The 27,739-nt window shown below is 39.2% G+C and overlaps 1 protein-coding gene across 1 annotated transcript in view; it reads left to right on the top strand.

Moving 5' to 3' along the window:
- Positions 1–27,515, top strand: part of tspan15 (tetraspanin 15) — a 37,265-nt gene extending 9,750 nt beyond the window's left edge. The window contains exons 2-8 of the mRNA XM_030097345.1: positions 1,523–1,708; positions 2,282–2,356; positions 6,074–6,169; positions 16,333–16,449; positions 20,170–20,220; positions 21,121–21,237; positions 25,275–27,515. Coding sequence (XP_029953205.1) covers positions 1,523–1,708; positions 2,282–2,356; positions 6,074–6,169; positions 16,333–16,449; positions 20,170–20,220; positions 21,121–21,237; positions 25,275–25,442 — 810 coding nt within the window. The 3' untranslated portion in view covers positions 25,443–27,515. The remainder of the gene's footprint in view (positions 1–1,522; positions 1,709–2,281; positions 2,357–6,073; positions 6,170–16,332; positions 16,450–20,169; positions 20,221–21,120; positions 21,238–25,274) is intronic.
- Positions 27,516–27,739: the final 224 nt, after the last annotated feature.

Raw genomic sequence — 27,739 nt, 5'->3', positions numbered from 1 at the left:
TTTTAATTAGACTGAAACATACTGACTGCAGCTCGGTGAGGCTTTTAATGCTCATCGCCATAGTTTAAGCTGTTCGCATGCTAATATTGGCTGATCACTACAAAATATAAACCCGTGGTTTCACTACAGATTAAACAGTGTAAAAACTAAACACATCAAGATGTTATTTGTATTCAAATATATTCAAACACTTTTTATTCTGATGACCAGCTTCTTTAAAAAGTACCGTAGCTGCATACTGTTGCCTTAAACTAAGTTTGATATGATGTTAGCATTTAATCAAAGGAACAAGAGTTGGTGTATTTTTTTTTTTTATCTAGTTTAAAATGTGTTGTACTTTAATGCCTATTTTAAATGTTGCTGCATGATGAAAGCATGTATCACAGGACACTGAGATGAATTCTCAATGATATGTTGACACAAGGTCAATTTGAGCCAAACTACCCATTTTAAATATTTATGAGGGTGAAATAAACAACCTATCATTTATAATTTATGAAAAACTTAAAAACATGGTTGCTCGCAGCTTTCGGCACCAGAAAATGTTCAATATTTTCTGCCTCGTTTTCAGCCAGTAACCAAAAATATCCATCCAGAGACAGACATGGGCACACACACACACACACACACACACACACACACACACACACACACACACACACACACACACACACACACACACATATTTACAGTGATGGGACATTAACTTCATGTCCTTTTTTTTTTCTACTGTGAAAGAAAATCAGAGCCGTTGGAGAAAAACCAAAAGCAAGTATGCACAGAAAGAACATGTAATCTCTGCAGTCAGTTTCACATGATCTGGTTAAGATATTAATAATTTGGACTGACTATATATTGCTGTTTGAATTTTTTTGTTTTCCTTTACTGATGCCATTTTGGAACAGCTGCCCCTGAAGAGGAGATTTCATCTCAAAGGAAGTGCCGGCTTAAACGAAGGGATATTTAAAAAGGAAAAAAGATGACATTTCAGCATGTACGGTATGAGGAAAACAATTCAAGATTTGACAGGTTGATTTTGTTGAAATAAATGATTAAATTACCCAGTTGTTGCACTTTATCCTAAGGACAGCACGACTGTCTGCAGGTCTGGGCAAAATATGGGAACAATTTTTCCGATTACTGTTTCAGACGTTTTCTTTGGAATGGAATTTCCTCATGTTCGCCTCCCGGGTTGCCTTTGGGGACCTTCGCTGTCACACAATCTTTCAGCACAGTCCATCCAGTTGTCGAACCCAGCTGGCGTGATAACATGGCCAAAGTATCAGCAATTTCAGCAGAGGAGTGCACTCTCCCTCCTATCTTTGACATTTTCCCTGCTGAAAGGTGGAAAGATCGAAGAAACAGCAGATTGAGGAACCTTGAGTTCGCTGAGACTTTCATTGTTTTTGCCACCTTAAGAGCTGCTAAACTTGTCAAATTCAGAAACCTGCTTGTTTTTGCTACATCATATCCAAACCTATTGCTCATTCATCTAAACTGCTTTTTTTCTTTTTGTTGCCAGCTGATAGGTGGATTTATCTTGGGTATTGGCATCTATGCTGAGGTGGAGAGACAACGCTACAAGACGCTGGAGGGAGTGTTTCTGGCCCCGGCTATAATCCTGATCTTGCTGGGAATCATCATGTTCATTGTTTCATTCATTGGCGTTCTGGCTTCACTGAGAGACAATCTAACTCTATTGAAAGTGGTGAGTGGGGCCTTTACAGCGCCTTTGTGTCCAGGACAAAGTAGCTGCATTGATGCTCAGTCCATGGTTTCATTTTCACTTAACTATTGGAAAAACACTACAAACCTGTTAGAGAGAAGAAATACTGATGAGATGGAAAAAGGCAAATAAACTGCAGATGACATCGCTGAAGGCTTGTATTCCTTCCACTGTTTTGAGTTGATACATGCACATTTCTGCCAAACGTTTGACTTTTGATTCACATTATCTGACAGAAATTTAAGGTTTTTGCAGCGTCGCACTGACAACAAATTCATCAGGATCAAAGTGTGAAAAGCTCTTGACTTCACCACAAGTAATCCGCTTCACAAATGACAGGTTTTGTGTGTTCTGTAGTGTTTGAATATGAGGAGTTTGTCATGTCACAAAAGACTCTAAAACGGTAACGTCTAAGCAAACTGGGATTGATGAATGCTGTATGTCACTGCTTTATGGGCATCGAGCTTAACTTTAAAATGGTAAAGTATGTGTGTGTGTTTCGGAGTATAATGCACTTGTAACATGTAATTGTTGTTTGTGTCTGTTGTGATTCAGTTCATGTACACTCTGGCTATATGTCTGATCCTGGAGCTGCTTGGAGGGATATTGGCACTCGTGTTTCGCAACCAGGTGAGCTGCACAAGGCATTGATCATTAACAAGACCAATAACACAACCCCAACTAATGGGATGGCCCTTTGTCATTCTTCATTAGTCTTCCTGTGGCCGCTACAGTCATGGTGACATGACAGAATAATGAACGTGAATTTGTTTTCAGTTTCAAAGACTTACAATGGCTGGGTAACTCTGGTTACCAGAGACTACATCTCGGATGAAAAAGTGATTGTCATTTACATTATAATGAATGCAAGTGACACCAGAGTGACAGGGACAGGAGTGGGTGCCAAAAACACTGTGATAAGAACTAATAATAGCACACACATATACAAGACTATACTCACAAACAAAAGAAAGTGAAAGAAAGGACATAACACAGCCAGAGGGGAATGGAGACGCATGCACCACCTCGAGTGCAGACTGAAAATCCAAAAGGCAGAGCGCTGGCCACCATAAATCTGAAGACTTCACAGCTACTTACACTTTCATTCATTCACTAATTATCAAACGGACATCAAAAACCCTTGACAGTATTGCACACTCAAATTGAACTCTAATCTGCATGATGCAAGTGTCTTCTTCACTTACTTCAGAAGTAAGTAAAAGTTCTTCAGTTTGTAAATGCAGGATGTGATTTTCAGATTGAAGGAAGCTGCTTTTAAACACACATGCCCAAATGTTTTCTGATACATTACACTCAGAGTGATTTTACTTGTCACCTGATGTCATTGTTACATAAAATGTCTTGAAAATCAAAGTAAAGCAGGGCTCGTATTTTAAGAGTGAGACACATCCATTTAAGTCAAGACTCGCTCACTTTACACCACAGTTTGCTTCACACTGTGTAGTCATTCACTTAAAAAGAAAAATGAATGATGGCTCTCTTCTCTCTGTGTCAACTTTATTCCCCCTCCTAATACATCTCATCACATCCTGTATACGGAATATTGCAAATAGTTTGTTCAGACAGTAAATAACATTGCCATTAGTATGAGACCAGAATGCTTTGTTTTACTGACAGGTCTGTGTTGTACCTGCCTTTAGCAGTTCTGTTTTCTATTCTGTGTTGTTGATAGTTTAACTTCTAACACTTGGAAGTGAAACAAACTGCTTGCATACATTTAAAAACTGAAAGAAAAAGTGCAATGTGACTTTGACACTTGGGAAAAAAAATCCCCCTGATATCTGGAAAAAACTGGAAATTCTGATAATTATAATTTAATTGAAAGTACATTTCAGACAGGAAAAAGCCCATCAGAAGCTCAGCATGTGGGTGATAGAAACTGACTTATTATTTAAAAAATTAGAGGCACCTGAATCAGGGCCACATTATTAACCACGTTTTATTAAATCTTCATTAGACAGCATGAATTTAATGTTCTCATTTGCCATGCCTCTCGATACTCTAATGAACCTGGCCAGCTACTGTTAATGTAGACCAATTGGTTCCGGCTGCTGCTTCCTATTAAATGTTTTCTTAATGGCGAGCCACTCAAAGGATTTAAGTCGCCGAAATTAAATTAGGTAGGTTGTACATCAGGACCAAGGATGGTGTTGAATCGGCTTTGGTCAGTGTGAGTAAAATGAAGCTCCAACAAATGCTGTAAATAGTCTTACAATTAACTAAAGTGCAGAACTAACAAAAAATGAAAAATACAGAAGTCATTATTTTATCTATACTTTAGGAAATGCATCCAGCCCCTAATAACTCAGTTTATTGAGTTTTATATGAGAGAAACCTTCTACTTACTTTTTTCATGTTGTTAAAACCATTGTCCCATTTAACTGTCTTCAAAGGTCCAGTGTGCAGAATTTAGAGAGCAGAAATAAAGGAAAATATTTAATTTTTAATTGCACTTTATTTTGTGTTCCCTCGCTTTAAGCTATCATCCCTCTGAATGTTTCCACACAGCAGACTCACCAGTCCTACATTTCATGGATTTGTTTCAAACATCAACCAAACGCTGCACTCTCACGGCAGAGAAACACACTGCTCAAAACTTTTGAGCAGTGTAAAAAAAATATATTTATAGTTTTTTAATGAAATTATTTAGTTTAATATCTATTTTAAGTCCGCAATGATGACACAGAGCAAATAGACAGTTTGACTTAAAAAGAACTCATGGGTTAAATTTATTAATCAAAATACATTGGATTCTTCAAAGTAATCACCTTTGATAGATATAACAGCTGAACACACTTGTGGCTTTTTGTCTAAAATGGAAATCAAATATTATTCATAAAATTCTTCATAATTGCACAAGTTTAAATTAATTTGTGGCACTTGTAGCTTACTTTGCTTTTTCTCTTCTCTTAGTTGATCCCAAACCAGCTTGATGTGGTTTAAGTCTAGAGACTGTTCTGGCTTCTCCGCCTTGTTCTTTTGTCTGAATATAGTTGTGGCATAACTTGGATTATGTTAGGGTTAGGGTTATTATCATCAGCATTATCTTGCTTAAGATGAACTCCTGACCAACTAAGATCATCCTAGACTAAAGGATAATGCATGACGCTGCAGAATGTCGATAGCTGTTTTGGTTCAGGCAGCCACTGTCCAAATCAATGACCCTGGGTCCAGCAAAACTGCCCCAGACCACCACACTTCCTGTCTCTCTGCTTTTATTCCGACAGGAGGTTGTGAGTGAGAAATACAGAAAAGTATGGACACCTGTGCAAATTAATAGCACCAACTTTCAGTGTTTGAGCAGGCTCCATTGCTGCAGAGCAGCGTTAATTTAACACATCTCTCATTCTGTGAAAAAGGACTATTTGTAAAATTCTGAAACGTAAGTTATTTTTCAGTTTTGAGGAACCTTACCTTTTTAACCTTTGGGAGTTCACCACTTACCTTTGTACCATTTCATGCTACTCAATGGAGTTGAATGATTTAAATTCCAATAAATAATTGGCTTAGAATTATAATAATCGAGATGTTTAAAAACTGTTGCCCTGTGGTCCATGTAGCATCCATTTTCCTGTTGGCCCAGTTTTATTGATATTATTTTATGTTGATGTAGTACAGATGTGTGCGTTTTCGGTAGATTTGTGTTTCCTGGCAGTTTAAGTGGATTTCCATGAAGATTTCTTTTTGTATCTGATTTACATGAAGACAATATTAAATGTAATAATGCTTCTTGAACTTCCCCTGTCTCGGTGGAAATTCCTCAGGAGGAGAATTACTCCAAATATAAATCTGCATATTGTATACTGTGGTTTGAATGTGACCCTGTAGATCCACTGTGAAGACCTGGAAGAATTATGGCAGGAAGAAAAGACGTTTAATGAAAAATTTAATCTCTTTCATCTCTCATTTCGTTCTTCTGAATGGTTAGGAAAGAAACGAAAGAGGAATGAAAGGAAGGAACACCGGCCCCATCTCTAGTGAATGTTAGAGAAGGAAAATGTTTCAGAAACAAAGTACAGAGCAGTGAACGAAACAGTTAATGAATGAAGAATTTTCTTTCTACTCGGCCTCTGGCTCGACTGATACATTAAGCCAGTGTGACCGGGCTGCAGCAGATTGTGACTGACAGATGTGAATGGCTCAGCTGTCACTTTTTGATATTCAAGGTCAATGAGTCTGTCACCTTGACTAATTTGAGCATTCCCTTAAACAGATGCTTGTCTGACACAGTGATATCAGATCAGCTGTGTCATGGAGAATTAACAAACATCTTCATGCAAACTTCATGTTTCCCATTTCCATGCAACATTTTCTTTTGTTTCACAGACGGTGGATTTAGTGAACAAGAACATCCGAAAGGGTATAGTGAATTATTACGATGACCTGGACTTCAAAAACATCATGGACTTTGTTCAAAACAAGGTAAGATTATGCCACTCTATTTCTCGATAAGGGACATTCTTCTCACTAATACACAAGAATGGAATGTGTGCTAATGCGCCATAGTGGCAGCAAGCCTGTTTGTTTTTACACAGCAAATTCCATGATTGTTGGGGGGGAAAAACTGTGCTACCAGTGAACTTGGATGCTCACAGTCTGCTGTGTCCAAAATAATCAGCAAGCAGTTCGTAGCCATCGCTGTGCACCTGCTCTCAGACTGCATCAAGCTGTCGCAGGCAGCCTGCAGCTCAAGACCTCCTTTCCAGCTTTTATCAGCACATTGGGATGCAACGTGCAACAGCAGCAGACTGATCCCACATTGAAGCTGAGTCTCGGCCCACAACAAACCGCACTGATTAGCCGAGAAACGATCCGAGTCTGTGGGCGTTGTGCCGCTGTTAGCGGGTGTCGCATGACCAACCTCCGAGGCGTAATCAAGTGATCATTTAGCTGTGGTTAGTTTGCTGCCGTTGGAAAGGTAATTTTGTGTATATAAAAAAATGTATCATCTGCTTTGGGTCAAAAACCTGAGTTGTGCAAGTGACTTGTTTTTAAACCCTGAATGACATATGGTTTTTTTAATAACAGTACATGTTGCTTCACTTATGTTGGAAAGGCAATTCACAGACGCTTGTAAACAATACCTCATAGTTTAAAACCTGTCGGGGGCCCATATTTCCTACAGATTGAGTTTCCTTCAGGCCATCAGCCAAGCACATCGGAGGAGCTGTGGATTAGATCGACTCTGTCTCTATCTCTAAATCATGCCTGTAGATTTATTGTGTTTTCAGGCCAGTGCCCTCAATTCAAGTGTGGTAGTGTCGAGATAATGGAGGCACATCTTTTGTAGATGTCTTCTTCACCATGTGGGATTCTAGGATCTTTGTGTGTGCGTGTGCATGTGTGTGTGTGTGTGTCTAGACTTGTGTTAAATTTACTGGTAGATAATATGTTCCAAGTATTGTTGTATTATTATTAAAAACGCAGCATTGTGATATTACATAGCGAGAAACATATCTGGTAGCTAATTTTGGTGAGTTGATAGCGAGAGACGCGCCTAAAATCATGCCTGCTCAATATTGCTGGCTTAATCATTTCCTCTTATCTGATAGTGATCTGTTGAACCTTTTGTGCAAAACACCATGAAATTGGAAATAAGCTCGATAGTTAATGCCTGGCAGAGGAGCTCGGGTCATGTTGGGTCTTTGAAATCGATGCCTGTTTATTCATGTACCTTGATATTTTGGTTGGTTTTTTTTTTCCTTCTGTTGTTTACCAATCTTGTATCTCTAAAGATTTCATCATTGTTGATTAATTGGTCAAAGTCATGTGAAATTGACATAATTGTTGACATTAACAACAGTGGACTGTCAGGACCGGTCATCAGCGCTTAAGTACACTTTGACATTCCTCTGAACAGTTGCTTTTGCGCTTTTTCCACCAACTTGCTACTGAGTGCAAATTTTCTACCTTTCTAAAACTGACAATCCAGCAATCAAAGCCATTGTACATATTGATTGAGCCATTATGTTTTGATAGATTAAGAATGCAGGCATGATTTCTCATCTCCCTGCCCCCCACTTTTCCATAAAGTTATTCTCACTGCTCTTTGCATTGCATGAATGAATGTCTTTGTTAGAGACACTGTTTGGTATTTACTGTGACTGTTTCACCCTGATCCTCCTCATTTGCTAATAAGAGCAATTTTGCACATAGGAAAAAGGCTGTAATGTGGAAAAAGTGGAGGGGATTGAATACTTTCCGGATGCACTGTTAGCAAATCCATTTTTGCCAAGAACTGAAACATCGCACACGTACCGAAGTATTCACTCCTTTTGCAGTGACACTCCAAACTGAGCTCAGGCTGCATCCTGTTTCAACTGATCATGTTTGAGGTGTTTCCTTGATTAGAGTCCACCTGTGGTCGATTCAACTGATTGGACTTGATTCAGAAAAGCACACACTTGTTTATATAAAGTCCCACAGCTGAAAGTGCATGTCAGAGCAGAAACAAAGCCATGAAGTCAAAGGAATTGTCTGTAGACCTCTGAGGTGGGATTTTGTCGAGGCACAGGTCTGGGTAAAGGTACACAAAAATTTCTGCAGCATTGAAGGTCCCGAAGAGCACAGTCGCCTCCATTATACACAAATGAACGTCGTTCAGAACCATCTTGGCCTTGGCCAAGGAGGTGACCGAGAACCCGATGGTCACACTGAAAGAGCTCCAGCTCCAGCAGTCCTCTGTTTCCAACAGTTTCCTGTTTACCTGCTCTTTTATTGCTGATTATTTATAGAAAATGAAACACATATATTGTTAGTATATGATCATTTAGTGTAAGAGTTTATTTTGCTCTTTTTTTTTTTCCTGTTTCTGAATTGTGATTGAGAGGAGGGGTAGAGTCAATGGAGTGTGGGGCACGATGTGCGGTGCTATCGTCAGGATAAAGGAGAAGATGATTGTAGCAATGTACAAAAACATCCTGGATGATATCCAGAGCTCTCAGGACCTCAGACTGGGGCAACGGCTCACCTTCCAATAGGACAACGACCTGAAGCACACAGCCGAGATAACGAAGGAGTGGACAAGACGGTGAACGCCCTCGAGTGGCACAGCCAGAGCCCAGACCCGAACCCCATTGAACATCTCTGGAAAGACCTCAAAATAGCTGTTCCAAATTGCTCTGCTGCTTCCCATCAGACCTGAAAGAGCTTGAGAGGATCTGCAGAGAGGAATGGGAAAATTACTCCGTGCACGACAGCCAAGCTTGCAGCATCAAACCCAAGAAGACTTGAAGCTAGAATTGCTGGCAAAGGTGCCGGTTGATGAGTACGGGGAAAAAATAATTTTGTTTGTGTGTGTAAACAAAGGCAGTGACGAGCAGTTGGCTGATATGAATCCCACTGTGTGACCACTTGACACCAAACCATTACTTGACTGCTTGTGGTAGATGTAGATATGTAGAAAGCTATGAATAGGATGGGTTGAAGGGGTCAAACAAGTTGGTGTTTAATTGCCTAAAGAAAAAAAATCTTTAATCATTCTGGTGATTAATTCAGAGTTTGGATCATTTACAGTCAGGCTCCGACCTTTTAATTCATTTTTCTTTCTGGTAATTGTACAATTTACTCATAAAACGCTCATCAGACTAATGGGCCTCCTCACTAGAAACGTGCTTCAGACTGAATATCTGGCTGCATCAAGTGAGCACAAACAGAAAATCAGAAATATCTCATCTTTGAGAAAAACGTTAGTCATTAGCTGTGTTAGTTGCAGGTCATGTCATATCCTGTACAACATTAATTTCAAACTGGCCTTTTTGTTCCATTTCAACATTCAAATGGAGATGTGACATTTATTTCCGCGGCTGTGGCTTCCTCTGCACTGCAAGAGGGGACAGAGCGAGCTTTTTTCCCACTCAACTACAGTTTCATCATTAATCACATAGTAGTCATAATATATACTTCACTCTTTTATTCCTAAACGCTGCTTCCCCCCCTCTCATTAAAGTGAACTCTCACCTGTATAGTTACTTTTCCTCTTGAAGGCTTCAAATACTTCCACAAAAAAACCTGCGGCAGTGTTTGTGAGGACTGACTGCAGAGTAAATGTTGAAGTCTGGGAGTGCTGCAAACAACAAAGTCATTCAGATCTTTGGACAGACACTCACTTCATTTCCTCAGTGTTGTGTGGTTGTTTGACTCACGGGTGGTGATGCATAATATTAAGTCCATTTTTGGTCCATTGCAAGTGGCATTGATGACATTTAGGCAGGACGATCACAGCGCACATTTTATTTGCAGTCAACTTACACACAACTTTCACATTAGTATGGCCTCAGCAACAAGCAGTAACTCAGCAGACAAGAACAAGGTAAAAATACATTAGCACCCTTTGACCAGACGGCACATGCACAAATGTAACTTATCCGTTAAAGCTGTGACCACAATCAGTTTATCACCACCACGTTCTGTTTGGCTGGATTTAGGTGAAAAATAAGAATAACTTGGGTAGTTGTTTCCACATCTGCGTATATTACCTTTGAAGTTTCCAGCAACAGAACTAACTTCTCAGCCTGAAAAAAAGAATAAGTCGCATTTCTTTTTTTTAGTTTAGCCGAAAATTGATGCTGCAGAGCTTCTTTTGCCCACCGTCTTCAGAGCCTCACGTTTTAAATAGATTGTTGTTGATGAGCAGGTGTGAAATCTAATTAACAGCTAAATTTTAGATTGATTACTGCTCACCGGCAGAATGTGATCTGATCAAAACAAAACCCCTCTCTTCACTCACTGCAAACTCACAACTTCACAAATGCGATGGTTTGTTTTGTTTCAGCCCAACGACAATGTGCCAGTAATAGGTGCTGCAACAAATAATCATTCACTATGAAATTAAAGTGTAGACACAACACTTTCTCTCATTCTCTCTCATCACAAGCAGAACGTGACACACTTGCTAAATTACAGGGTTTTTCATTGAAAGAGTCTAATATCCAAGGAGATTGGGAGTTATTTTAGTGCACAGAAAATGAAATGTATTGTCATTCATATTTGTTGCTCAGGTTTTCCGCAGAGAATAATATTTTTTTTCAGAAATTATTACCGGTGTGTCCCACTTCATGGAAATTTGTTTTTGGAAACCTGCTCTGTGTTTCCCTACATTTTATATCCTTTTTTTCTTTAGTTTGCACTACGCAGATAAGCTTACAGTACGCTCAGTAACATCAAACTGCATATATTCCTGCATGATATGGAACGATAACACAATTCGGACAATTGCACACCTTAAATAGCATAACAGACAAGAACAACATTTAAAAAGACCCAAACAGGGAAAGATTATTTTTTCATTCACATGACACAATTATAGTATTGCAGCATTCGTGATTAGCATTACATGACATGACTTTCATGTTCAGAATTTTCAGAGTTACTTAATGCATAGCCTGAGGAACCAAAGAATTACTACAAGTGAAACCAGCACCAAAAAAAAGTATTGAAAGCATTCAAAGTGAAGAGTTAGTGTTGTCTCAAAAACAGTGATCAGTCACTCTGTGTGTCTGCTTATTGACAACAAGCTTTATCTCAGAGACCTGGAGGAGTCACAATTGATCCGTTTGGTCTGCACAGCGTGTTCATTTGTCAGATAGGAGATGGTTAAACCAACAGGAAGCAGTCCATCAGTCACAGGTTGTGTTGATGTAGATACTCTGCTGCTGCTGCTGCATCTCATTCCATAAAGAGTGCGGCTGATTTTATCGCTAAAATTGGTAAATGGACCAATTAAGCAGGCTGCCTCTACTTCAGAGGTGGACTGGGGGGTAAAAGTGGCCCAGGAGACATGGACCGACTCGCCCACTTCCTGCGTGGTGTGACAACCAACCAGCCATCAACGCAAGTTTCGTGTTCCTGAGTTCCTCACTGAAAAAAGAAGCAATTTGGATCATAATCGTATAATAATAATTAACCTTAAGCTTTAAGTAGCTTACTGTAAAATAATTGCAGGTATATTATGATTTTATAGCATGTTGGTACAATAGAATTTAGCTTACCTATTTGCCAGTCTGTTAGTGACACCATGCCCTGTCTATACCATGAGTAAACCACTAGAGGGCAACTTAATTACAACAATAAGTTCATTTCACAAAGTTTGTATTATTTAAAAATAGATGAACAATATAGATTAAATATTATTTCTATATATATTATAGATAAACTACACAGCAAGCAACTATACAAACAGCTATATACAATCGTGATAACTTATCCTTTATATAAAATAAAAACTGTGCAGCTACTATACAAACAACTATATACAATAATACAATATAAAAACTTATAGTTATTTATACCTTAACCTTTGTCAGTCAGTTGTGTTAAAATGTTCACAGCCATCCACAATGCGGATTACAGTCCTCTCCGGGTCCCCTCTGGAACACATGCCAGCCTATATGGGTGAGAGACAAAACATTACATTAGCTGCTATAATAACACCTCATCCTGTCCTGAAACCTGGGTTAAAACTAATAGGTCACATTTTAAATGTATAAGTCATTAAGCCATTAAGTCATAAACAATAAGTCATTCACTAATTTAAAGATTGGTAAGTAGCTAAGTCACACGCTAAAAGCAATGTGAATAGAAATATTCCCAGATTTCGGTGGCGACGGTGACCTTCATATAGTATTGGATGGTGGTGATGATGCAGTTGATGGTTGTTTGATAGGAAAGTGACAAGGGAACCTCTACCTCCTCCTGATCCAGAGTCAGACTGATGGATTTGTTTGGTTTTTTTCTATATTGAGAGTGAGGTGTTCCTTGAGACAGACATCATATTTTCCAAGTAAAAGAATGATCTCTAAAAAACAGCCATGATCAATAGTCTCATCATCTAAGGTGTGTGCTGCTTCTGCCTGCTTTCCTCTGTGACTCAAACCCCTTTTGCCAATGAGCTTGATCACATCCATGATGCGCTCCAAAACTTGTCACCTCTTGCGGACTTGCTGTCTGTGAAGTGACATCTGAGGTCCCATGACAAGGTCCTTCATGGTCTTTTTAGGAGGACCTGAGAAAATAGGCCTCGGCACAATTTCTGTGACTGTCACTTCTCTCATGCTCATCAACTCTCAGGTGTATGTGGGTGAAGGTGGTCATGCCAGTGATAAAGGAGCTGCTATCTCAACGTTAGCATAAGCCATGCAAAGAAAGCAGAAGAGTGTTTTGGTTTGTTCATTACAGAGGTGGGAGGTTGGAGCCTGATCAAGTCATCTCCATGCCATGTTTTTGCCCTCACCATGTACCACAGACAAGCTGAGGAGCAGGGTTGATTAGATTCACCTGGTGTGAGACATGGTCAGAGCAAAAACATGGCATGGAGATGACTTGATCAGGCTCCAATCTCCCACCTCTGGTTCATTATATGTCAGCCATTTCCGGTTTGTTCCATCAAACAAAATGCCCTCTGCACTACAGGGCTGTCTGCCTTCTGCTTGTGGTGAAAATGTAGGAAGAGGTCTAAAGTCTCTGGCTTTGGCCTTGTGAAATAATCAACTGATGGGGGGAACCTGACTTCTTGTCTTTGGCCTTCTGTGTCAGCAGCAGGGACATCAGACTACAAAAATGATTGGCAATGTGAATTGTTAGAGCAGTTTTAGTGGTTTACTATCAACAGCATTTGATATTAGTGCATGTGGGTTATGGTTGGGCAAACAAGCATTATTGTCATCAACCTTACCTAACAAGTCTGGGATCCTCTCCTCTGTCCACATGTGGGTTATTTTTAATCTAGATAAGAGATTAATATTATTAATTATGCTAGTTTACCAATCATCATCATCACGCATCATCATCATCAGTAGGTATTTTACATAAAAAAGAAAAAAATAATAAATTCTGGGATGGTATCACTGAATTATTCTGATAGCGAACTTGTACAGACGAGTAAACAATTCATTAATTTATGGTCATTTAGTATTAGAGTCAATTAATTGATAAGAACAGGTTAATTTCAACCAGATGACAACGTGGCTACAAAGGTGAAAGACCCCATCCCATCATAATTAGCAACAGCACAGCCAGGTTCACATCTACAGGAAATGTCGCTGTGCTGAATTATCTCACTTTAACCAAATTGACATTTTCATCAAAGCATCAACAAGTACCAAAACATAACTTACTTGCTGGTCATGAAGGGATTTTCTCTTTTTGTCCCTGAGCTTCTCAGCGCCACCTTTTCGTTTTGTTTTGTTTTGTTTTTCTCCATATTTTGCGCATTCTTGCATCCATCCAAAGTTGCCGTCAGATGTCCGTCTCGGCTGTGTGTGATTGACAGGTGAGAGCAGCTGCAGAGTGAGGGAGTGGGTGGGACTTAACCACCGCAGGGATTAAATGTGATTGGCTATCAGCAGCAATCACAGGTAAACCAGCCTATGGCATCAGGAGCTGTCCAGCTGACAACCCAGCCTCCTTGTGGAGCGGACCATAGCGCTGTTGGCGGTGTTGCCTCAAACTTTTTTTTTTTTTTCTCGCGGTCCGACCGCCCACTGAGGCAGCGGCCCACCGGGAAAGCTCCCAGTGCTCCCGATGGCCAGTCCGCCCTTGCTCTAGTTCAACAAGGGTTAGAAGTGATTGGCGAAACTTGTTTCTTACTCAAACTACTGTATTTGAAAGCATGTTTTAATCTTTGTGATCACACTGTGTGATAATAGATGCAGAAAACAGAAGAAGTGATTTCTTGTCTCACAGCCAACACGTCATCTCATCTGTCCAGTTCGCCACACAGTTCGTCTCCGTCAGTCAGCCAGTGATCATTTGGACATCTGTCAGCTGAACAGTTTGCTACAAACTCAGGCTGTAAATACAGCCCTGGCTCCTAGTTTGGACAAAACATATTCAACACATTGGAACATTTAAAAATGAAGATATTTTCCCAATCCATGAAATTTTTTGATTCACAATTCCAAAATGAATTCACCATCATGCACCTGATGCTAACCAAAAAAAGAACACATCATTTGTTTCACAGGCAGTGGTAGGATGATGATCATATGTTGGAACAAAGTTAAAACAGATGAAAAATGAAAAAAATCAAAGTTGCTCTTTTATTGAGTTTATAATAAGGCAAAATATTCAATGCATCCATCTCGATTAAAATTTGAGACGTACATTTTGTCCCATTAAGTTGGTACCCAGAATTCTCCTAAATCCCTGTGGTAGAGGGAATCTGTTCCAATTTGGCCTTCAAACAGTGGTCTTTAATGTTTTTGCCACATTCTCAGTGATCAGAGTTGCCTTTCCTGCTAAAACTGCACTGGACACAGCATCAGTTTCTCCAAAGATGAGATCCTCTGCAGGACTGCGAGGATGAATTTTGAAATACTGCAGCATCTAAAATGGGGGTTAAGTGTCAGAATGATCTACAGTTTGAACTTACTGTTGAAGTTGCAGGAATGAAACACATCATAATTGCTTGGCTTTTCTGTGACCTTGTTTGCATCCTGAGCTGAGAAAGCAGCTTTGTGGATTCTTGCCAACAACGTACGGGGACGATAATGTGGCAAAACAGCATCATATTGCCATATTGGTCACATTTCCTGCCAAAAAGCAACCTCATCTCGATGCATTTATTCCTTTTCCTTTTCTATCTCTGGTCTTGCCCCCTCTTTCTGTTTGAATTTCCACATTTGTTCAGCAGCTGACCCAGCACTGTTTTTCTTCACTGTTAAGAGGCAGCTGTGCAGCGACTGTCTACCCAATAGGAAACATTGAAGGAAACGGAACTCACACAGCTGATTTCTCTCTTCTTCTTTTTTTTTATCATGTGAACAGTCCTCAAACATGTGAGAGTGTTTTTTTTTTTTTTTAGATCTGTACTCATGCTGCATGTCATAGCTTGTTAAATGTGAACACAACAACGATAAAACAAAAAAAAAAGTGATGTGAACCTTACAGTTAACACATTGTGGACTAACCAGTCTTTGCTTGTACTGACATACACTATCTTGCTTGGCTATTTAAATCCCTTGAACTTCCCACATTTTGTCCCATTACATAAACACAATTAAATCATATTATATTAGGATTTTATATTATAAAACAACACAATACTTCTGCACTTCATAGTTTTTAGTTTTTTATTTGTAGAAAAAGTCCAAAACCACCTATTATTCTCCTTCCACTTTGACATTTACGCGGCACATTTTGTTGGTCTGTCACGTCAAAAGGCAATAGAATACATTTCTGTTTGTGGTCGTAATGTTACAAAATGTGGAAAAGTTCAAAGGGTATGAATACTTCTGCAATCCACTGTTTGTTGAAAGGTTTGCTTTGAGCCCTGATGATATATTGCCCAGCCAATCCACCATCTGTATAGTACCCTGACTTTGGCACAAAAAAAGTGATTGGCTCACACACAAAACAGACTTTAATTATTTATATGCTAATCTTTGGAAATTGTGGTTTATTTGATGCCAAACTTTCACTGGTATTGTGCCACTGCAGCAAAATGCACTTTGTTTGACAAGTTCTTACTGTGTTTTCCCCCGTTAATGATCCTTCTGCCCTTTATTCACCTGAGCAACGTCCTGTTTTGCATTTATATTTTTCTGCCTTCGCCTTATTTTTCCTTCCCTGTGTTTTGTCTCTGGCAGTTCAAGTGTTGTGGCGGCCAGGAGTATAAAGACTGGGAAGTCAACATGTACCATGACTGTTCTGCTCCTGGTCCTCTGGCCTGCGGCGTCCCGTACACCTGCTGCGTCACCACCAAGGTCGGTCTGGTTGCCGCCACACTAACAACACATTTACCTACAGCTCATAATCTGCGCTGTTGGTGATTTATAAAGCACTCACCAGTCAGTCATTTTATTAGTAACAGTTAAATTAGTAATGATGATGATAAGACATTGTATTGATTGATGTTTTTTAAGACATAAAGTAAAAATACTATATTGCAATTATGTACAATTATGCAAAATAAGATAATTATAGCATACGAGATGATTTGATGTGGACAATAAACAGTTATTTTTAATCATAAACAAACTCACATTTAGATGTTCCCACTCACTTGAATTTAAAAGGTCATTTCCTTCAATTTTGCTTGAGATGAATAGAGAAGTTTCAATTTAACCACATGCTTGTTGTTGGGAGTGTAATTTGCTGTGGAGCAAAACTGGATTTATTTTATATTTCTTATCAGTTTAATATCGCCTCTAGGAATAATAAATTGCCACCCTTGTATTAAAAGAAGAAATCAGTGATGACCGGTATGTATGAGAATAGCATTGCAATATCTTCAGAGAGGCAGACATTATGGAAAACTCGATGGTACGAGAGGCGACATGTTGTGACTTGTTTACAGCAGAATAATGTAGCAGATTTGTGATTGCTGTCGATCAAGATGTACCTCGGAAATTTATTTATAAGTCTACAGTAAATAATCATTCTCTACAAGCATTTCATTCCCATTCAGTCATTCTTAGGCACAAAGTTAGTTGAATAAGAATATGTATCACACAAAACGAGTGTTACAAAGTGTACTTGCACACGAGCCTCTAAAAACATTTACAGTGACCTTTAATGAAATATAGTGTTTAAATCTCGTCAGTTCTGGCATTGCATTTAAATTAACAAAATAACAATGAGAAATTATAAAAAAATGAAGTGTTAAGGTTAGTTTGATACAAAATGTCCCATATTTAAGATACTTAATGACAGCTGTGAAAAAATAATTTATGTTCATATTTAAAATGCTTTGGGGACTGCTCCAGCGATGGAAGAGCAGTATATAAGTGGAATCAATTTGCCATTTATTGCCTTGTCTCTGAATCGCCTCAGTCTATAAAAACCTATTACGGTATTTAAAGTTGTCAGTCAGCGTAAACAGTTTCTACACTGCTCTCATTCTGCTTTCACCATGTTAGTACAGATATTTTCATAATTGTATCTGTTTTGGCCAAACCATTTTTAATTGTTTGTCGACTTTGTTGATTTGTTGATTAGGAAGATAACACTATTCTGTAAGAGTTATCATTATTCTTCTCATAAAAATGTAATCTGGTTACCATTTGTGATTGTTTGAGCCTCTACGCGCCAAACAAGGAGCAGTGACCTGGAAAACATGATCACATGAAGATGAAGACACACATGAGGTCCAGACTGCATCGCGCTCTTTCCATTGTTCTTCAGTTTTACAGGGAGGTGCACAAAGTTATCTTATCATTGTCTGTTTACAGTTGTTGGAGATTGATTTCTTATACAGAGTGAGTTGTGTAAATGTTGTCTTTGTGGAGATGGATCTGTACAAACTGATGATTAGCTCTGTGATTCCATTTTAAGTATTAAACGTATGGGTGTGTGGCGCTACATGGGCGAGTTTCAGACTCTGTTGCTGACAATAACTCAGATAACGAGCATAGATCCTCAACAGGCCTGTTGGTGATTAAGTGGCATTGTGGGTGGTTCGAGTTGCAGATTTTGACTAGATCAGTGTTTTACCTTTGGTCCTTTTATCAGCCGAAAAAAGAAGAAAAATAAACATTTACTTGTTTCAGTGGTCCGTCTGCTGCAGATTATTTAGTTGCACTGCACCTGTATTGATAATTATCTGAACATCTGTAGTCAAAAGGTCAGATGGTGTCAATGTTAAATTGGTGCGGTCGTATTGTAGTTTATTTTTATTGTATGTGTCTTAAAGTTGTAACTAACAGACTTTCCTTTGGTTTGAGAGATATCTGATCACCAGACAAATGCTGTTTAATTATTTTCTAGAGATAAAAGCATCAAAGTGTTTCCAAAATATATTTGGTGGGTTCAGACTTTCTGTGTGTATGCATGAAGAAAAAAAAATTAAAAAAAAGGATTGAATTTCTTTGGAATGACACAACACGGCTTTCACAGTGTAGGCAGTGCCTCAAAACAAATTAAACTTCTTCGTAATATTGAATGAGGGCCTTTAGCTTGGTCACATTTTTCACCTGTTTCTCCTACAGAAGCAGAATTGTTACAACGTATACCACACTGTCAAGCTGACTCATCGATCATCACCGATTGGTGTTATTGAAAAGGAGACACAGTAAACCAAAATGTTTCTTTTTTCAGGTTTTTCAGATTTATCGAGATCCTGAGCACTATTTCATATATATATATATATATATATATATATAATAAAACACAGTGGAAACTTGATGAGTGAGGTTGTTCTAACTTGCACATCTTCGTCCTCCTGATCAGGCATTCACCCAGTCTGTGTTTTTAAACCTGGTGAGTAAAATGAGGCTGGAGTCAAACTGGAAGAACGTACATACTTTACATACACCTGAACCCACAGAGGTGGAACCACTAGTTTCAGGAAGCTCCAAATCACAATTCAGGAGTCATCTTAGGGCACTGGAGTATAACACAAGCATTAATTTACTTTCTACATGAGCAGCAGTGGAGAGGAAAAACTCAAAATGACACAGAAAAAAAAGTCTCCAGCTATAGAGGCGACATCTGTTCTGGTCTGTTTCTCTCAGAACAGAACAGGAAGCTGAAGCCACCGCTTATTTTAAACATGAAATGTCATCACATCACATCAGTATTGCTTTTTACTATGTATTGAGATGTTTCTATTTTGATGAAATGTCTTTCCTAAAGGAAAAAAAAATCTGCATGAACGGGTAATGGAAATAAAAAAATTAAAATGAAAAATTTCCTTTCAACACCTTTGCAGAATCAGGCTCAGAGGTGGAGACTTTCTGCTCTCTGGTTGGGGTTAATGATAGAGGAGAGAGAAAAGTGCAGGACAGAGACTGAGAGCAACAAGCAAACAGACAGACAGCAAGTTAATCCACTGCAAACCTGCCGGTGGCTGGAGGAGAGAGAGAAAAGAAGCTCAGTTTCGGTCTCCCAGCCAGCTAAACCTAAAGCAGCTTATAGGAAAATGGTCCAGGGAGGATTGAACCACCCTCCCTGAAACCTTTATTCAAAAGAAAAGTCTGAACTAGAGATTGTGTCGGCCTCCTTAACTGAAACTAGGAACTGATTCCACGTGAGGGGAGCCTGATAGCTGGAAGCTCTGACTCCTGTTTTACTTTAAGAAAATCCAGGAACCTCCAGGAAGCAGCACTCTGAGAACCAAGTGTTCTGCTGGGATGATTTGGGACTAATAGCTCTTGAAGTTACAGTACATTCACAGATGGAGGGGAGCATTTTAAGTTAAAAAATCAACCACTCATTCATGGCAAAGTACATATTTAGGGTTGTAAAGGAGGAAAAATATTTTTTTAAAGCAGTGTAATTGATGTCTATCTGTTCAGAACTGCAGTTTGAATGTGAAGAGTCCAGGTGTGGGTCTCTTTGGCTCAGATATTTACACTTTTGAGGTTTTAAAAATACATTGTGTTTCTTTTATCTGCTGTCACCTGCTGACACTTTTTATATTTGCAGCTTTCCCTTCCTCTACCTCTGTCTTTTCATTCATTGCTCTCTCTTCCTCCCCTCTCCAGCCTAATGAAGTGGCAAATACTCTGTGCGGGTACAAAGTCCTGGACAAACAGGTGAGCTCTTCCTGAGTGAACTAAACACTCCTCCCGATGTCTTTCTCCGATTTTGTGACCATCAAGGCGACGACTGTGATCAAGAAAATGTTGACATTACAATCAGGAAGATGCTCTTCCAAGTATAAACAAAGAAAGAACATAGAAATGCTCAAAAGAAAGGCCCCAGAGCGGACTTAAAGAGCTCGGGAGGTTCTCTTCGTCAGGCAACACTCCACCTTTCTGCCCCACCAAAACATTGTACTAAGTGGAAGAAATTATAGAACAAAACCTTATTTCTGAAAGAGGAGATTGTTTCTCCAAACTCCAGTACCATCTATCTGGTGGGACTTCCTGTCAGATGTTCTTAATGAGGAAAAGCTGCGCAACATTTCATGAATTGTGGCGCCTCAAAGCTCATCCAAGTTTCTCTGAGTTTGTGTTGACTGCTGCCACTTGGTCTTCTCAACGTGACGATATCCTGGAGGGAGTGACAAAAGAAAAATGGCTGCCTGTTCCAGCCAAACAGAAAACCCTCTTCTGCTTTATTGTCTGCTGAAAAGCTCTTTGAGTTCTTGTATGCGCCGAGATCCATCACTGAATAATTTAAACTTGGCTGTTAGAGATAATTGCTTTAAAACAGGAGACAGTTGCTTTGCTTTCATAGACTGTCGTCTGGTCTTCGGCCTGGCGGCAGTGACTGTCGAGTCAACGGCTGCCATGAGCACCACCTCGTTCCCACAACTGCTGCCACCAGTTCCTGGAGAAGCCTCCAAGAAATTGTCCTGATAAATTTGAGTGAAATGAAATTTGGCGAAGCATGCAAACCTTGTATGTACTCCTGCTGAACAGAGAAGGGTTTTACTTTTAATTTTCACAGTTTCAAGCTATGACTGACGACGAGTGTTGTGTGTCTGGCAGCGTTTGGATTTGATCGATACCATCTACATCAGAGGCTGCACCGACGCTTTCTTCCTCTGGCTGATGGACAACTACAAGATCATGGCTGGACTGCTGCTAGGCATCCTGCTGCCGCAGGTACACACGCTGTTTGCATGCAAATATGTGCCAACATTTATCTGAGGGGTTATGTAACCTTTAATTTGTTTCAGTTCAAATCATTTTCTTCAATGCTGAAGGGCAATTTAGTGGATGCCATAATTACGTCCTCCAAGAATGATGAGGTATGTTGCTCGGGGGCAACAGAAGTGAAGACCAGTCTCTGATCATCCCTGCAGCACTTGAATACAGCAACAGAGAAAATGTTCTGTTAAAAGCTACTTCAGTGTTAAACCTTCAGTAAAGATCATTTCCAAATAGTTAAAGCTCACCTGCATGAATTCATTTTACCCCCAAGTTGAATTCATTCAGAAAATCTTTCATATATTGTAGATACTTTGCATATGAACCCTACTGATGTGTTGTTGCAATAGTAATTCCATTACTGGTATTTCGAGCCTTTTTGTTTTATTATTTAGAATAAAAGTGAGAATTGAATTAAAACAAAAAAAAATGCAATATTTCAAATGATCAAGTTGAAAATGTATTTTAAGCAGAGGCTATAATAATAAGACTGTAAAAATGCCTTGAAAGATTTTTGTTCATTCAGTGATTATTTTCTTCTCCAGTAATTGTTCTCAGAAGCTCCTGTTAATCCCCTCCTACCTGCAGATGCGTTACAAACATTGTGTCTCTAATATAGTAGTACTTACCCCTTGGGGATGCCAGAGGCAATGTCCAAGTTTAAAAAGGTTTGTTGGTATTTTTAACTTTGCTCTATATAAAAAAAAAAAACGTCCTCCTCATAGTTAGCTTCACACTTTGGAGTACATTCTGGTGGAGTTCTGGATTCCATGTAATTCCAAAATAAAGAGCATCCTTGTCACTCACAGATCCATCAGCAATCAATTACAGGTGCTACTTTAGGATTTTACTCTGAAAGTATTGAGATGCATAAACAAAAGGCATTAGTAAATCTCTGCAACAGACACAACTGAAACATTTATTGTGGGCATGCATCCTGTTTTGTCTTCACCGCAGGATTACACCCCTCCTTCTGGTTTTACCACAAATCACATCCTCCTCTCACTGGAGAAAAAGGGATATGCAACGCTTCCTGATGAAATCTTTTTGCAGACATTTATGTGACAATCTGAGGTGCTGCTGTGATTTTGGGTCTTTTGTACCTTTTTATCTTTCATAAAGCGACTTATATTTGCCAAAACTCCCACAGTTGAGTATCAAAAACAGAGCAATGGGGGGTGGGGAAACGCACTCTTCCATATTCAACAGAGTGTAATATAACACAGATGACTAAATGGAAGAGAATGTAAATTGATTCATTTTTCAGGAACATCTGAGAGCTCGGCTGCATCAACAGCAGTAATGTAATGAGCACAGTTTTCACAACGTGCAGCACATTCCTATTTGTTTTATTTAGGTCTGTTGTGCATTTAAATCAGACATAAAAAATGACATTTTATGGTGTCGTCTCTGTACTGAGACCTCAAAACAAAAGAATCCAAAACTGTTTATATCCATCTGAATAAGGCTTTTTTTTTGTTACATCAAAGAAACAAGTGGGCTTTACAAATGCTCACACAAGATGCATTTTACACGTATTCTTCCATCCATCTTCTTTCACTGCATTTATTAGACATCAAACATAAGCATGAAAGATTTTCTTCCGTACTTTTGCCATTTCTGCCCGGTTGTGCCTCATTTGGAATCACATGATTGATCTCAAATTCAGACACAGCGACGGCTGCATCAATGTCAACTGTGCTGTATAATAATAAGCATGTTGATCTTCTCTGATGTGTTTTTTAAAAAGGAGTGCGGGCGATGTCCGTCTGCAATCTGGTCCGCATACAGACACACACACATTGGTGCTTCTCATTCGCCTATTATTATCTCCTCCGTTGTTTGGTTGAAAAAATAATAATAATGTTCCTGACAATAATGTGTTTTTTTTTTTTTTACTATGGTAAATGCTGCTGAAGCTGATGCAAATTTACTGCAGTCTGGTAACTAGAGTAGACATTAACAGGATCATCACCAAGTTTAGATTTATTCCTGTTCTGATTCTTGTTACCATTTATCACGCATGCTTCACCATTTGTACGAATACAACATGAGGAGCAAACTTATAGAAAGGAGCCAACGAACCAGCTGCTAGTCAGCAACATTCTCCGTTATTTCTCCTCCTATCTGTAACCTTCTATGAAAGGACACCAACTGCAAACAAAACACAATATTAAAGATCATGACAAAGCATCAGAGGAAATATCATTTATAATAGAAATAAAAAGCAGCTTTTGTTTCTCATCGTGTTTCTGTTTTCAAGTGGACAGCTTTTAGGATAACGTGTTATAAAGTAGCATGTTATTGTAATGTCTTAACCCGTCGCAGTGACCCAGAGTTTTGGTGAGCTTGTTTCAGCTGTTGCAGAGCTGCTGTCTCTCTCCGTAACGCTCCCTGTGGCAACTGTTTGATCCGGCCGTAGCTGATGTTAACCTCCCTCGACAGTGCCTGTGATGTATTGGCAGCTCCGACCTTCATAAAGGCTGCCGTCTACGTTTCGGTAGTTTGTCTCAGCTGTTTCATTGCCGCTGTGTCTTCTCAGACATTTATTCATTAATCCATTCCTTTCAAGAGTAGGCGTTATCTCTGTTCTACACGACTGCTGAAGACTGGATCCCCACCGCAGGGACAAGAGCAGGACAATCCTACAGTTGAAAATATCTTCCTATGACAGTGGCTAATTATGTCAAACACACCAAAATCACGCATGCAGCATCTGACTTCTGACTGGTCGGTTATTAGACCGACCCACGCAGTGGTGGCAGCTCAGCTGATGTGTCAAAACAACACTTACAATAATACAACTACATGCGCAGGATTAGTGTTCCTAATTGAGAAATGCTACTTAAAGTCACACACGTCACATTTCCAAGCAGCTCCTTCTCTCGATAGTCATTGTATAGCCAAGAAACTAATAGCTGTTCGTAAATTTTATACTTTGTTGCACATTTTTAATGCAAAGTATTTTAAGATTTTTCTCGATCCTCTTCATGAAAATTTATTTCAAACATACAGCAGGAAAACCTGCAGAGATGTTTCATGTTTGGCTTTTCTTGAGGGCTGATGATACTGTGCTGCACTGTGGAGGCAGGAATATTTTTCCAAGCTGCGTTAATCTAACACAGACCTGCAGACTGAAAGCTCATCAGGCCGCATTGGTGTTTTCTAAAAACGTGGCTTCAGGATACAATATCCTCTGAGCATGTTTTCTCTGCTCTCAGGGATTCCTCACATCCTTTATTGCAGATGTGTCACACACATTTTTGTTCAGGGGCCACAAACGGTCCAATTTCATTTGGAGTGGGCTTTAAAGATAATTTAAAGTTTCTTTGTTGTGGTGCAGCGGGTAAGTAATGTATAGGTATTGTTCCATATTCAGCTGGCGGACAGCCTGAGGGAAGAAGCTCCTCCTCATCCTCTCTCTGTCTTCAGGTGGCAGTAATGCCGCCCTGATGGCAGCAGAGAGAGGGCTCACTGGTGAGGATTAGGGAGGGATGAGGTGATGAAGTCTTAGACGAGTCTTTCCAAACATTTCATCACCACAGAAGTCAGGGAAATGGGCAGCAGTAAGACAGCTGCGCTTGGCTTGATGACTGCCGAACATGACTCTGCATGAAGCCAATTTCGATGATGCCTTCTGGTGCAAAACACAATGAAATCACCAGTGTTGCTCGTTTGCTCGCAGTGAGGTTAGTAGTTTTCATGCAATCACCATCAATGTCTCAGTCCAGGTCTGTGTTGTTCCATCTGTTATTTCCAAGAAATTTGTTTAAGAAAACCAATGTTTTCTTTGACATTTTTTACAATTTTCTTTATGATTTCATGAGCCAAATTGGAGCCTGTTGTGGGCCGGTTTTGGCCCACAGGCCTTATGTTTGACACCCCTGCTTCATTGTCAATTTCTACTTCTAGTGAAGCCTCAAGTTTGTCTTACAAAGTCTTACTTTGCTTTGCTTTCAATCATCCACTCTCTTCTTCCTCCCCTCCCCCAGTTCTTTGGTGTGGTCATAAGCTGGCTGTACATCACTCGTGTCGAAGACGCCATCAGTGAATTCGGTCACTACATGGATGGACTTCTGCAAGCGAATGCACATGAGAGACAAGCCAAGAGACGGGGACACATGGCCAAGTGGTTTAAGTGCATGCCAGAGATTGACTGATGGAGACGGAGTGACCAACACGCTATCAAACACCCATCGACTGTTCAGTTTCTGGAAAAAGGTTTTCAGATAAAATGTTTTCTTTCTTTTCTTTACCATAACCACTCAGCTACTAAATTTTCAATACTGTGTTGACGTATTCTTCTAATGGATCGGGGAAGAGTACGAGCTCATGCAGATGCAGGACGTATCTTGTGCCTCAGACAGTCTCAGGGATACACACAAACAAAAACAACCTCTGTTACTTCTGGTGCGAAATGAAATGAGTTTGTTTTACCACATCAACTACTGCAACCGTGATTCACTGTTGTGCCTTTTTTATACAAATTTTTCTTGTGCTGATAAAATCAAAATAATGTTGACTACTGAAGAAATGGTAAAATCACAATGAGGCTGACTAAAACACTGCTGTGTTCATGTACTTCATACACTGAAGCTTGAAGCTTAACTTTATTTTGTGTATTTTTCCTGCAGACTGCATCATTTCTGTGTAAACTCCCAAGTGTTATCTCTATGTACAGATATCTTCATTTATAAAGCCTTAACTCTTATTTTTATTTTCAGTTCAGTCACTCTTTTAAAATTGAAGACACTACTGCCAAAACATGAGATTATCTCAGGGTTATTGTTAAGCACTGCAACCATGTGTCCTGAAAATAGAATCTATGGACGACTAATTACCACAGAGCGGCAGATAAATCTTAATCAGAGAATGACAGTTGCAGACATGTTTTTTGAACAGTCATAAAAAACAATAGGTGGAGTGTGTTTATTGCTGTCAAACACATTTTTGGAGCTGAATTACAACTATCTTCTTTTGTGAAATGTGTTTGATCCAGTGTTGAACTTGATAGTCTTAGTTGGCCTGAGATGTGCAGTTTGACCTAAGCTCTGACATCCACCCACACTCTGAAAACCCCTCATTTATCTCATCGTGCTTTCTGCACCATTTAGCTAGAATATCCACCTCTCAGCATTCTATCACACATGGAAAATAGAACCCCACAGTGTAGTAGAGCTCACACTGGAGGATGCCTTCATGTACTGTAGATTTGATAAACATAAAACAGCAGAGTCCAGACATTTTTATCAGACATGGTTGCTTAAAGACCCGAAGATTAAGCTGTAGGATCCACTGCTTTGACTTTTAGCAGATATGCACTTGACATAAAATAACCAAATGATGTGAATTTACTCAACTCTGGTTTGTTGTGAAGTTTTATTGAAGTGTTTATTTCCTTTGAATGATCCTGACTCTGTTTTTATTCCACTTCTCATCACCCTCATTAAAGGCATATTTAGGACTGCGTTATGCTGTCGTGTTGGAACATGACGGCCTCTATTTCAAGTTTGTAGTTTACCAGCACAGTGACACACCAAGAATAAAGGATGAATAATGTCATACTCGTTTGGATCAACTGTTTCAGTTCGGACTGTGACTCTACCTGTTAAAGATATTGCTGACAGAAGTCAAAATGTGTGAAGATAATTTATTAGCATGTTTAAGACAAAGCCCCTCAAAGTTTTACCGTCTGCACTCACACAGTATCCAGTTCACTGTAAGGTTGCTTCATGCTGGATAAACAGTATTTAGAAGGACTTTGTTTGGTGAGAAGATAAATTAAAGGCTACATTTTTTTAAGTCACATGAATATGAAACTCGGCGCACATATGTTAATTGAGCCACATGTCAAAAAAGTGATGCATTAAAGGAACTACGGTAGTTTAACCTTGTTAATGAGACTTCTGCCTTCTGTCTGAACCGAAGTAAATTTATACAGAATATTGAAACTTTCACTGGTGGATTGTTGAAGATTCTCATCCAGGATTTGTTTTTTTAATCAAACATTTATGTTGTCTTTTTAAAAGAAGATACATTAAAGCTTCACACTGACATTTTTTTTCCGTCTCATATATCATGCCTTTTGCTGTGTAAGTAACGTTGAAGTGCTGTGTACGTTCATGCATATATTTACTACATGGTGATGTACAATTTGAATTGAAAGCACTGTTTTTGAAATGTTTTTCCAGGTTGACGGGTAGAAAATAAAATTATTTAATGTTGCTAAGTGACTTCTGTTGTGTATTTCATTGTAACTATAAACAGGTTCTCATGTAAAGTAAATAAATGATGATTGATGTGCTCGGTATTTCTCTAGGACAGACCTCGCCGTGCGTCTTCAGCCATGTCTACATTTTTCATGCAAATGTGTCAATTCTGTATGTAAAGATGTAGAAGGAAAAATAGAACAGGAACTGTCAGAAGGAAGCTCTTCAGCTACCAATGTAAAAATTAA

Source organism: Salarias fasciatus, chromosome 1 (assembly GCF_902148845.1).
Source record: "Salarias fasciatus chromosome 1, fSalaFa1.1, whole genome shotgun sequence".
In the NCBI taxonomy this organism is placed as follows: domain Eukaryota; kingdom Metazoa; phylum Chordata; class Actinopteri; order Blenniiformes; family Blenniidae; genus Salarias; species Salarias fasciatus.
This window is presented reverse-complemented; position numbering and strand designations above follow the sequence as displayed.